Genomic DNA, 13,111 nt, shown 5'->3' on the forward strand with positions numbered 1-13,111 from the left:
AGGTCATCCAAAACCAAATCAGACAAAATTGGAGAGAGCGGTGAGCCCATCGGTAAACCATACGTTTGAGCATATATGTTGTGGTTAAATTTAAATATGGCAGCCTTAAAACATATTTGCAATGCTTTTAAGAGTTCGTTAAGAGTTCGTTAAGTTAAGTTTACCAACTCATTTAAAATTCCCTAAGCTTATCTCTAACGGGATTAATTTTAAAATGTCTAACTCGCGTTCTGTTTACTTACACAATGTATACAAATTTCAAAGGTCGATACTCAACCTTGAGATCAGTGACGCTCACGCGACCATTGTTAAATACCAAAATATTTTGTTGTCGCTGGAGAATGACATCTTAAGTGAATTACCGGTTGAAGTGTCAAAAAAATTCTTCGACACGCAATACTTGAAATTAGAACCGGCCTTCAACGCTTACAAGACGGCTAACATTAACAAGTTAGCTAGTCTGATCAATAACAAAAAACGACTCAATTTTAATCCAATTGACCCGACCTCTGAAAATTGGTTAGTAAACCTCAGCAGCACTGATATTCCTGTCAATGTTATCGACGTACTAAAAATGGGACCTAAATATGGCATTCCTTTTAAGAATAACCGCATCCCAACCAACAAACTCATATCGGATTTCGAATCAAAGATTTCCTGCATTCCTTCTAATTCTCGAAATACGGCCCGGCAAGATTTCACCAACACAATAAAAAAGTTCATTAACACTCCTGCTCCCCTTAACGCCGATAAGAATGTCCTTCATAAAATCAAGGAAACCAAGATCTTCCAAAACAACAATCAGGACTTGCTTTTCTTGAAGGCGGATAAGGGAAACAAGACTGTTGTGATGAACAAACTAATGTACGAGGCTAAAATGTTGCAACAACTATCTAACAATAATTCTTATAAAGTTGTTAGATATGATCTCACCTCTACTTTGCAACAAGAAGTAAAAAAACTAACATCTGATTGGGTCAATAGCAAATTCATCTCTAATCAACTGAGACGTCAGATTGCAAAAACAGATTGCCTACCACCTAGAGCTTACGGACTACCGAAAATCCACAAACCTGATACACCGGTACGAATTATTGTGTCCTTCACTGATAGTCCGACGATTAATTTGGCTCGCTTCCTTAGTAAATGTATAGGTAATAACATCATACCTCCTTCGTCACGGATTAGAGATAGTTTTGCGTTGGTGAATGCTATTAAGGACCTTTGTCTGCCAGCTGATTATATTTTAGTTTCACTGGATGTTATATCCTTATTCACTAATGTACCACAAGATCTTGCAATTAACGCTGTCAAACAGCGCTGGCATCAGCTGGTGGACAAAATTCCGGTCCCACTTAACGAACTCTTAACGAACTCTTAAAAGCATTGCAAATATGTTTTAAGGCTGCCATATTTAAATTTAACCACAACATATATGCTCAAACGTATGGTTTACCGATGGGCTCACCGCTCTCTCCAATTTTGTCTGATTTGGTTTTGGATGACCTTGAACAACACTGTCTCAATAAACTAGACTTCAAGCCTTCATTCTTTTTCAGATACGTAGATGACATAATTACAGCTGTCCCTTCGCATAAAGTCGCAGAAATGCTTTCAGTTTTCAACAGTTTCCATCCGAGACTACAATTTACATCTGAATTAGAGTCTAATCACCAAATTAGCTTTTTAGATGTCCTGATTATCAATGATAATCAGTGCATTAAAACTGATTGGTTCCATAAGGCTACTTGGTCACAAAGGTATTTAAATTACCATTCTCACCATCCCAGATCATACAAAATTGGAACGATTAATTGCTTAGTTGACAGAGTGATCCGACTCTCAAGCATGGAATTTCATAATAAAAATTTGTCCTTGATTCGGCAGATACTATGTAAGAACGACTATCCACCTCGCCTGCTCAACAAACATATAAAGTTTAAATATGATTCCATCTTGTCATCTACCAGCCCTAACAACAATTTCGATACAACTACTACACAAACCAATCAAAAAAGCTATATTTCCATCCCATATGTTGCGGGGTTGTTTGAGTCACTCAATAGAACATTCTCCAAGTACAAAATTCAATTTGTGGGCAAATGTGCACATGATATATCCTCGATGTTTGATTCGGGCAAAGACCCCTTACCCCTGGTCAATTGCTCGGGTGTAGTTTACAAAATACCTTGCAATCATTGCAACATGGTTTACATAGGCCAAACTAGTAGACAACTACACACCAGGATAACCGAACATAAACGCAATATCCATGAACACGAAGATAATTATACTGCATTGACGAGACATGCCATCGATTTTGACCACTCTTTTAATTATTCTCAAGCTAGCATTATTGACGTTGAACCTTTGTATTATAATAGGCTACTGTTAGAAATGTGCAATATCGTAGCACATCCTAATTCTGTCAACCGTAAACAAGACATAGAACATCTAAGTAATATTTACACCTCTGTGATACGACCAATGTAATTGTCCATTACCGACTGAGCTTGCTCTCGCTTTTACCTCCTTAACAAAAAAAAAATTTTGTTTTCCGTTTAACCAGTTGACTCTGCGTTGCTCTGATAACTATCGTGATCGACCTCCTCCCACTACACACTAGACGTTCCACTTGTGCTTATGTGCGCTGACTCAACCATAACGGCTGTGTATTTTATTTCATTTTAACAAACCAACAATAATTATGTATTCGTGGGAGTTACGTGTCGCGAACGCAATGTGTTTCGGTTTTTGTCTTTATTGCCTTTTTTGTTCTATTTATTCATCAATTACTAACACGCATTGATGTCATTGGAAGTGTCATCTCATATGAGGTAATTCCTCTTTTATACTTGCTTCAACACCTTTGCATATTATTTACACCAATATGTCTTATTTTGTCAAAACCTATTTGTACATTATTTTATTTTATTTTGTTCGTGACAGATATTTGAATAAAATTGTTCTGAGGAGGGCCCCCACCAGGGCCGAAACGTTAACACGATAAAAAGTGTTTTGAGTTGTGACCTTCATATCCAAGAATAACTTTACTAAATAATTATATATTGAGAGATAATAAAAGAGAAAGATATGATTTTTGGGCGCCAGACGCACATGCGTCAGAAAATAGATAATTAGAGAAAAAGATATAGATACAGACAAGATCAGGTTCTACGACGGTTTTGCACAGCTTGCTCAGTATAGACAAGATAATGGTAGAGGGACGGGGTTGAATCCAATAGATAAAATAAGAAACAGGTGAAGCAGAAATAGTATCGAATATATTGGCTAAAAAGCGATAAATCTTAATAACAAGCAAACAACTGAAGAGATTGAGATACAATTAAGATAGGTGAGATAATGAATCTACAGCCAGAGAAAAGTTAAGCGAGAGATTTAAGAAATGACAGAATCTTTTCCGAATAAACGAGAGATATGCGTAGGATCGCGATACTATGATTCGAAGTAATAATTAACACGGTTTTATAATAAATGGGCATAACAGAAAAAGACATACGGTACTTAAATTAAGCATTGATCAAGCAACCCATAAAATATGAGAAGCGATTATAAGAAACATGCGAAATACAAAAATTGTAATAGTTATTACATTACCAGAATTATCAGAGATATAACAGAGGCAGGGAATTATTAATTGCGGGGTAAATTCAAGGAAACAGGTCAAGTAGAGAAGGATTATAAGATATAGATACTAACAAATAATACGTCGTCTCTAGTTTGCGATACGTGCGAGAAGAAAGAAAGATAATATTCGGTACGGTAAAAGATAATTTCGGGATTAAGACAATTAATACTCAAGAGAATTAACACGCAACATACGACAAACCAAAGAGACTACGGAAAACTACGATCAGCGGTATTAGCGAAGAAAATAATGAAAAAGATGTTATTCGATACGGCGCGGCGCAATACTCCAAAGTCAAAAGAACGACGAGCGGGACCGCGCGGCGATGTAAGATCGCTCACGCGGTACACTTACTAAGATAAATTAATCAAAGATAATAGGTGAAGAAACAGTATGAATTAATCAGAGAAAGTATAACGAAATAGTAATGCTCAATAGCTAAGATAGGAATTGATCATTTAACAGAACACGCTGCTATACAGCGATATTAGATATTTAGGTATTCTAGAAGAGAGAGATAACAAGATAAAGCAATAGTCACTAACAATGCGTAAGTAAGAGTCAACCAGTCGGGAAGTTACTTGCAATAAGAAATAGAAAGGGAGTAAGGTACGAGCCCAGGTGGCTCATGCAGACCAACTGCAAGATAGAGAGAGAGAGAGATAAATATACAATATATTGCAAGTAATTTCGTGGCTCCACAAAATAGAAAAGGAACCTCACTTGCGTGATAAGAACATATAACCGGCACCGAAGGTGCGGTAAGAAAGCGATAAACTGAACCTGTTGATAGCGGTAATAATACTAGATACTACGAGAGCACGTCTTTATTAATCGAGAACTGAACGTAGAGTGTCGAGACGAGCGATGATCCTGATTTTCGTCGTGCTGCTGTCATGTGATTCTTCCTCAGATTTGCATTATTCTAATTGGGCCAGCAGGTTGCGTAGGTCTGGTCTACAGGTAGGCGGCGATAATCCCTCGCCGCTTGTTTTTCTTCTTCCTCGCTGACAGGTATTGAGGTATCGGGACGTCGGAAGGTGGTCGGAAAAGTTTACCCTCAGCTGTGCTGTGTCGTTGGTGAGAGGGGAGGTCGTACCGCTCATGTGTTGCGATATTGAGGTGTGCGATAATATTACGTCACCGATCTTTTGGACTTGCGACCGACTGTACTTCACTCCTTGCTTTACTGGTACTCCCCGTTGTAGCTATTTCGTTGGCGCTGGATCCCGGCCCTCGCTCATTGAAACCCTCATGCCGGAACGATCTGGTGGTGATGGTCCTCTATTTGATAGACAACGACTTAGTAGATGTCATGGTCGGTTCAGCTCCAGGCTGATAAGTATCGTCGACGGGAGGCTTTGTTGTGTTTTTAACGCACAGCCCTGTACGCCATCCGGCGATGCATCCGAGCGGTAGAAGCATTGATTCGTGGTTCGGCTCCTGGCCGATAAGTCTCAAATAGTTGGAGGTACTGTTTGTGCATCACGCACGACCCTGTTCACAACTTAGATAGGCATCCATGGGGAGTGGTATCAGCGGTATTCGTTCGTCTGTAGTCGGTGGTGGTCGGTGTTGAGCTGGTATATGACCCCTGTCAGGCAGTGTCCTGGTATCTTGAAGCGTAAGTCTCGTAGATGGTTCTCGTAGAGCGTTACAAAATTAGAAAACAGAATAGAATTAGCTTAATAGAGTTTCACTTAAAGATAACTAGTCGTTCGTTTTGGAGTATTGGCCTCAGACGTGCTTTCGTTATTTTTAGCGATATTCGTACGTAGGAAAGTGCAATAATTAAACCATGTGACGCGGTATGAAATATAACGTCACAATGTGTATAGTTTCGCACGGATCTATCGTATTGTTGAAGAACTATCTCTGTTTGATGATAGGTTGTCCTTACAGCAGTTCTATGCCCTCAGTTCTATCCTATGGTCAGTTCAATGTGGGGGTGGTGGTAAACCCCTCAAGGTATTGCGTCTGTTTGTCCAGGTACCAGTTGCATATTACAGTCTTGCCAACTCAACGTCAATTTTTCAGTACAATGGAACTAACTTCATGTTTTTTACTACGTATTAGGCATTGTGGTATGGACCAACTCTTTGTAAGCCTCCCCATGCAAAGGTTATAATCGTTAAACGTGACGGTTTTCAACGTTGCACTTTCGGCATCCTTGACATGTTTGCTCACTTTGATGGTAAATGTGCGCAGTTTTACTTGAATCCTTGATGAATTCGGTCATAATTTTTCCATTATTCCCATCCTTGATCAGAACCCGAGGTGTGAAATGCTCGAGACAAAATAATCAAAATCTTTGTGATTCTTGTGAAGCTCTATAGGATATTCGGATATCTATCGGTTCAGGATGTAACCGATCGGTGGATCGTCCGAGTGAGTCGATATATCGATAGTATTGTGCCACCACTCGAACGAACCGTACAGATAGTTTACGTCAAAATACTTGAGATACGATTCCGAGTTACTAGGATCAAAATCTTTCCCCATAAACCTGTTATTTGCCCGAGCGTGTCGATCAGAATATTGTAAATTTACTCCCGTGTATTTGAGCATAGCGTCGAAAGCAAGTCCCGGCACTGTGTAGTAGGGCAAAGGATCTAAATCATATTGTGACGGGTTTTGAGTCCGCACGAATAATGTGGGGGGGGGGGGGGGAGAGACAATTAGAGACGGGGCGGATGTGAAAGGTAAAACTTGGTGTGTATATTTTTGTGAAAGGGGTCGACTTGAACTAAGGGGTACAAGCGGGTTATAGACTTGAGCGGGGGCTGATCACGCCTCAGCCCTTAGCGTTACTTAATACTAACTTACAGATACGCGCGCGGGGGGGGGGGGAGTGTGGGAGGTGACGGGGAATATGAGGTCGGAAGGGTTGGTATTGCGAGGGGAGGGTGGTGTAGTGTGACGGGGAGCGTGAGGTAGAAAGGGTTGGTATTGCGAGGGGAGGAGCAGATCGTCGGTAGAATGCAGGCTAACCTGGCGTCGTCGGCGTGGGTGTAGACTGGTGTGCGTGTGACGGTGTGTGTGTGTGTCGGGGTTTCTTTCTCTCTCTCTCTCTCTCTCTCTCTCTTTCTCTCCCTCTTCGTTTCTCCTGGACTTTGCTTCGGCGACGTGGTACTGCCTCGCAGGTCGGGGTCGTAATGCCGCTGGCGCTCGGCTCTGCCGAGCGTCGGGGGGCTTCGGTTATGTTCGGGCCTTTCCCGACGGGACAGGACTCACCCGTTCGGCTCTTCCTCGCGGGTTTGGGGTTTGTTATGACTTGCACTCTAGGTGCAACGTCACAATTTGTTTTGAGACATCTGATCAGATGACCGTTTTGCATTCATCAATCTCTATAGTTCTGCATTGGCTCTGAATGGAATTCTTCCCAAACATTTCTAGCATGCTTGTAATCGTCGTTTGAAATATTTGCATTACATAGGTGTGAGTAGAAATGCTTCTTTGCAGGTAGCTGAGTTTCATCGAGCTTCTCCCAGCAATCAACGTATTCATGGGAAAAACGTCGTTGCCAGTCATCAAACTGAACTGAGTCTGGTTGTTGCAGAATTCACGTGTTGTATGTTTATCTGCATCATTCAAATATGTGGAAAGTTTATGGAAAGGATGCTGCTAGCCATAAAAATCAAAACGAATCGATGAATCTCAAGCACATTATTGTTCCATCAACGCATTCGTGAATGAGATATATTTTTCCTTATTTATTGGCAGCAGCGTAATTTTATGGGGAAAAATAGATGTTAGGGATTTTAATAAAAATTGCGTATCTAATACGGTTGATGAATTGTGTAAAACTGATGAAACTGTGAATCGTGTTAATGTTATAACGGCCAGGAATATGAATATTTTTACATACGTCAATTCTAAATTAATCTGTCTTGAAAAACATGTCAGAAATCAAATTATTGCTTCACAAAATGTCATCGTACTACAACAATGCGGATTGGAAAATGTTGTGATGCATACCGCACTCTCGACAGCTCCGCTAGAATCTACTGAATTTGTGTTTTTAAACCTGAATAAGCGCGGTTACATTACCTATATTGCATGAGAAGTAGTACGTGTAACAAAATGAGAACCAATAGACGACAGAACAAGTAAAATGAGCGAATATTACCAAGAGCTTCCCCGTCTATAGAGGAAACGGAAGTCTTTTCATGTTACCGGGAAACCTGCAAAAAATTCAGTTTTATTAGGTTGGCTAGGTTGTATAGTCTCGAGTTGGGATAGGTTATATTAGGTTGGGTTGTAGTGTCTTGGGTCAAGTTAGGTTATGTTAAGTTGGAGTAGCCTGGACGTAGGTCAGGTTGTGGAAACTTCAAGGCCGTCGCGCCAACCGCGAATTGCTCAAGAATGGTTGAACTATCGAAGCTAGCGATTAATCTTGATCGAATATATCATTTCAGAAAGTATTTTATCAATTTAAGTTAGGTTGGGCAGTCTTGAATTAGGATAGGTTATATGAGGTTCCCCCACAGGGTCGCCACCTTGTCGTGGTGTGGGGGGCTTGAGGCTCACCGTGATGAACTGTTGGAGCGATGCCGGCGGGGCCCCGGGCCTCAGAAGGTCCTACCATGCCGGTAAGGTCAACAGGCAGCGGAGAGTGACTAACGGTGACCTAAGGGAGGGACCCTGACAAAAACCCAGGATGGGGGTATTAGGAGATCAACAATTATGGTGCAAGGGATCGGAGCCCTAGTGCCGGCGGGGAACGTTGGTGACCGAGCAGGCCACACCCCGTCGTCATCATGCGACTGCAAACAACTAAACGTACACACACACACAACAGGAGGAGGAGCGGAACTTCCGTGCAAGGAAGCCCGGACATATATTACACCTTGGACAATGAGACTATCCTGACTCCGGACCTCAGAGCACCTACGAGACAGCAGGAGGAAGAAAATGAGGCTTCCATAGAGCACTGGATGAACCCAAGAAACGCTATCAAGAGGGCCAATGCAGTAATCGAACAATTGCCAGACATCGGACTGAAGATAGGCAAAGCTTACGGGCGAAGCCTTAATTTGAAGAGGGAGGCGCGGATAGAGGCGCCAACCTGTCCACACGAATTGAAATGGAGCTAATGGACGCAATCAACTGCCAGAAAACGGAGGAGGAAACAGAGAGAGTGCAGACCCTCATTATGTGCTGGCCGGGTAGAATCGGGGCAGTGATGTACAGGGTCTCCGAATCTAGGCGCTTTAGTGGGATCATTATAAGCGAAATGGAGCAGCTGAGAGACCAAGGCCAGTGGGTGATAAATAGATGGAGTGAGAATGCCCCACTAGACTTGACGGATGAGGAGATTCAGGAAAAGAGAACATCCTGGACGGCTCCAGAGGACAGGCGACCTAAGCGCAAAAAAAATATAGAAAGTGACGGCAGCCGGGAAGCGGCACAGGAGAGCTCGGGCGGCCGCAGACCCAAAAAGACTCAGGACACAGCGGAGAACGGGAGGGGGTTACAGCTCCAGCCCCCCCCCCCCCCCCCCCCCCCCCCCCCACCACCGGAACCCAAACCACGGGAAGCAGAGGGACACCGTATAGCTTGTACACCCGGACAGCCAACAATAACGGCCATCAGGGAAACCGCCACCCACACGGCAACGTCCGCTCCGATGGGGACAGAAGCAGAGGAGGAGGGGTTACGGTGAGAAGGTGAAGGGAAGGAAAGGAAGACTGTGCGTATACAGGCTGAGGGTAGGACCTACCTTGATCTCATCCGAAACCTAAAGCGGAGGATCCGGACGGATGACGTCAAGGTCAATGGCATCAGACGGGCGAGGCTGAACGAAGACGCGCTGGTAACAGTCGTAGGTCAGACGGACGTGGCACAACTAGTGCTCAGGCTACAAAACGAAGGGATCGCCGCCGAAATCGTGGGTGAAAGGACGAAAAGGGCCATAATTCAAAATATTGAGGCTAACACAACGGAGGCAGAGATGACCCAGGTGGTGGACACAGCCACAGAAGGCCAAACAGAAATAGTTTTCCTTAAGAGTACACCACGGGGCACCCTCACGGCGTGCATCAGAGCCCCGGGAAAGATAATCGACGCCCTGATCAGGCTGCGGCACGTAAAAATCGACTGGACACGAGTCCGTACTAGGGAGTACAAACAGGATAAGAGGCGCTTCAGGTGCGGTACAGTCGGGCACACGGCAGGGTCATGTAGTGAAGCAGACAAGGTCTGCTTCAGGTGCAAGCAGCCGGGGCACATAGAGAAAGATTGTGAGCGGCAACCCGCGGAGAACAAGGGGTCGAAGGCTGCCACTCCCCCGGCACCGACCACAACGAGAGAGAAGACGGCGAAGCAAATCAGCGCGGAAGAAAGAATCCTGCGTGGAACACGCACTTTCAGATCATGCGGGGTCCAAACATTGATACGGGAGGAAAGGGCTACACCTGCTAATAGGGCCAACACCGTCGACCATCCCTGGCAAGGTGCCTTCAGCTACGCAGAGGCCGCCAGGGCTAAGCAACAGACGAGGAACCCATCACCGTATACCACACCTGTGGCCACCGCTGCTGCGACGGCCAACGGAGGACGGGAGAGGACCAAAGTACAAGCGGCAGGGCAAATCCCCGAGCAAGGAGTGAGAAAGAAGAGACAACAAAGGGAATTCGCGGTAATGATCAGGGTCGAGGGGGAGGTATATGAAAGAACCCTGGAGAGAATTAAAATGGGTGTCCCACCACCGGAAGGCGGGGGCCTGCGGGGCATCAGAAGGAGTAGGGACGGGTCCCTCCTAATGGTATGCAAAGAGATGTCTACGGCCAAGAAAATGGCGGACCTGGTGGCAACAAAGCTAGGGGATGGGGCCGACGTCAAAGTACTGGGTGACAGGGAGACAATAAAGATTCGTGGGCTGGACGCACTAGTGCAGGTGGAAGATATTCGAACCGCTCTGATCAACAAGATACCAACGGAAAGGGAGGACAGCGACCAGACGGAAGTTCTACGGATTATTACCTACCCTAGGATGGAGAGAGCCGCCATCGTAAAAATCAGTCGGCGCACCTTACAGGCCCTGAAGGGGAGAGACAACGTAAGAATAGCTTGGACCACGGCCAGAATTATCATTGGCCCGCAAGGGGTACGCTGCAGGAAGTGCAATAGACACGGGCATAAGGAGGAGGTGTGCCGTGGCCCTGGGGGGCAGGGATGGCGCAGAAAATTGGTAAAAGGGACAGAGCGCAATAGGGTCCCACCAGGAAGTTCCCCGCAGGGGACGTGCCAAGAGGTCGCGGAGATCGACAGTTTAGCAGAGCAGGGAACCGCTTCAGTGTGGAATAGCACTAGAAATGAAGTGTCCCCAACCGTCACCGGGCAACAACAGCAACAACCGGAAACAGAAAATGGCGGTGAGTTTCAACTTTGTACAAATTAACTTGAACAACTCGAGAGCTGCGACCGATCTACTGGCACAGACTACCATAGACCAGCGGACAGACGTGGCCATAATCAGCGAACCTGCTAAAACAGGCAGAGGCTTGGGCAGGTGGTATAGTAGCAATAATGGGAAAGCCAGCGTCGTTATTATAAACAAAAACCTGTCCGTAAAAAAGCTGGTGGCGGGTAGGGCCTATGTGGTGGTCGAAGTAGACAAAACAGTGATTGTAAGCTGCTACCTCGCACCGAATGAAAAATGGAGTGATTACGGGAGACAGGTGGCCGAAATAGAAGATATACTGCGAGCCATACTTCACGAGGGTCCGACTGGCAGAAAGAGGCATGGGGTCATCCTGGCTGGAGACCTGAATTCCAAATCAAGGATATGGACTGACAGGACTGACCGGCGAGGGACGAGGATCGAAGAACTTATAGATGCTCTGGACATGGTGTGTTTGAACCTAAACGGAGAGCATACCTTCGAGCGACGGGGATGGTCCACGGTGTTAGACGTCACCATAGCAACACCGGATGTAGCTAGCCAAATATCAGGCTGGACGGTCCTGGAAGTAGAAACCCTTAGTGACCACAGGGCAATATGCTTCCGACTTCAAGGCAAGGAGGCAGCGACAGGGCGAAGGCGACCAACACAGCAGGATGGCACCCGTAAATGGATCCTCAAGAAGCTCAATGAGGCTAAGCTGAAGCGGTGTGCTAAGGTGAAAACGCCTCGCAAGGGGGACCCTGAGGATATGGCGGGGGAGCTGACAAGATCCATACAAGAAATATGTGATAGGGTCATGCTAAGGCGGTGTCACGGCGGCGGAAGGAAGACCGTCCATTGGTGGAACGAGGAGATTGCGGCAGGCAGACAAAGATGCGTAAAAACAAGAACGTTTCTGCAAAGGGAACGAAAGAGAACGGCACGTAAGGGGGAACAGGTCCCCGAAGACCAGGAGGACAAGCTCCGGGGGGAGAGACGGGCACTTCGCAAGCTCATAAGAGCAAGCAAGGGCAGAGCCTGGGATGACCTCATACGGACCATTGACGACGACGTATGGGGGAAGCCATATAAAATCGTTACAGGAAAACTAAGTAACGCCAGTGCGGGACCTTCGAATATGGAGGAAGCGATGGAAGTGTACGCCACGCTGTTCCCAGCGGGACCGACTTTGGCGCCGAGCGGCGAGGACGAAGGACGACACGAAGACCAGCGAGAGGCAGACACAGCTGACGGCGGACCTTTAGGTTACGCCGAAATAGACAGGGCAGTGAGGAGAATCGAGACGGACAAGGCGCCGGGACCCGATGGCATTTACCCCGAAGTGGTGAAGAAAATTTACAGGGTGAACCCGGCCCCCTTTGGCGAAACGATAAGCAGGTGCCTCGAACGGAGATACTTCCTGAAGATCTGGAAAGAAGCGGAGCTGGTCCTGATACCGAAGGGCCTGGGAAAAGCCGGCGGCGAAGAAGAAGAAAAAAAAAACAGCGATACAGGCCGATCAGCCTCCTGAGTGTCCTGGGCAAAACGCTGGAGAGAGTTGTGGATGACAGAATAAAAAGCCACCTAAAAAATAATGTCTTCCTCAGCAAAAGTCAATACGGCTTCCGCGAAGGCCTCTCGACGATCGACGCAGTGGACCGGGTGACGACGGCCATTATACAGAAAACTAAGAGGAAAGGCTGGGTGGCAGGGGTCTGCATCGACATAAAAAATGCGTTTGGGTCCATCCCCTGGCCAGAGATAATGGAGGCAGCGGCAACGGCCGAGCTTCCGGAAGACCTAACAGGGATCCTCAGATCGTACCTACACGATAAGCACATCTAGATTAGGGCAGGGGGGAAGAGAGTCACGGCGCAACTGACAAGAGGCATCCTCCAAGGCTCGATACTGGGGCCAACCCTCTGGAATCTAGCATACAATAAAGTACTTTCAAAAACCTATAACACGGACATGGAGATTACCTGTTACGCGGACGATACCTTGATCCTGGTGGAGGGACGGACAGGGAAGGAAACCGCAGAGAGGATGTCCCGCGCAGCCGCGGAGGTCATAGA

General features: G+C 45.9%; 2 protein-coding genes across 2 annotated transcripts; both read left to right on the forward strand.

Moving 5' to 3' along the window:
* Nucleotides 1-214: 214 nt before the first annotated feature.
* LOC124212264 (uncharacterized) lies at nt 215-1,381 on the forward strand. Its single transcript, XM_046612149.1, has one exon. It carries the CDS (start codon nt 215-217, stop codon nt 1,379-1,381), a length of 1,167 nt encoding a protein of 388 aa, XP_046468105.1.
* A 7,504-nt stretch (nt 1,382-8,885) lies between these two features.
* LOC138190385 (uncharacterized) lies at nt 8,886-12,881 on the forward strand. The gene is made up of 4 exons (XM_069133167.1): nt 8,886-9,121; nt 9,437-11,025; nt 11,069-12,434; nt 12,644-12,881. The coding sequence occupies exons 1-4, from the start codon at nt 8,886-8,888 to the stop codon at nt 12,879-12,881; spliced, it is 3,429 nt and encodes a 1,142-aa protein (XP_068989268.1).
* Nucleotides 12,882-13,111: the final 230 nt, after the last annotated feature.

Source organism: Neodiprion pinetum, chromosome 2 (assembly GCF_021155775.2).
Source record: "Neodiprion pinetum isolate iyNeoPine1 chromosome 2, iyNeoPine1.2, whole genome shotgun sequence".
NCBI classification, from domain to species: Eukaryota; Metazoa; Arthropoda; class Insecta; order Hymenoptera; family Diprionidae; genus Neodiprion; species Neodiprion pinetum.

Bases quoted from the DNA above. Each gene is read 5' to 3' on its own strand.
- LOC124212264 (XM_046612149.1), top strand. From the start codon at position 215: ATGTCTAACTCGCGTTCTGTTTACTTACACAATGTATACAAATTTCAA.
- LOC138190385 (XM_069133167.1), top strand. From the start codon at position 8,886: ATGGAGCAGCTGAGAGACCAAGGCCAGTGGGTGATAAATAGATGGAGT. The intron at 9,122-9,436 runs GTTACAGCTCCA...CAATGGCATCAG, and splicing joins ACAGCGGAGAACGGGAGGGG to ACGGGCGAGGCTGAACGAAG. The intron at 11,026-11,068 runs GTGAGTTTCAAC...ACAACTCGAGAG, and splicing joins ACCGGAAACAGAAAATGGCG to CTGCGACCGATCTACTGGCA.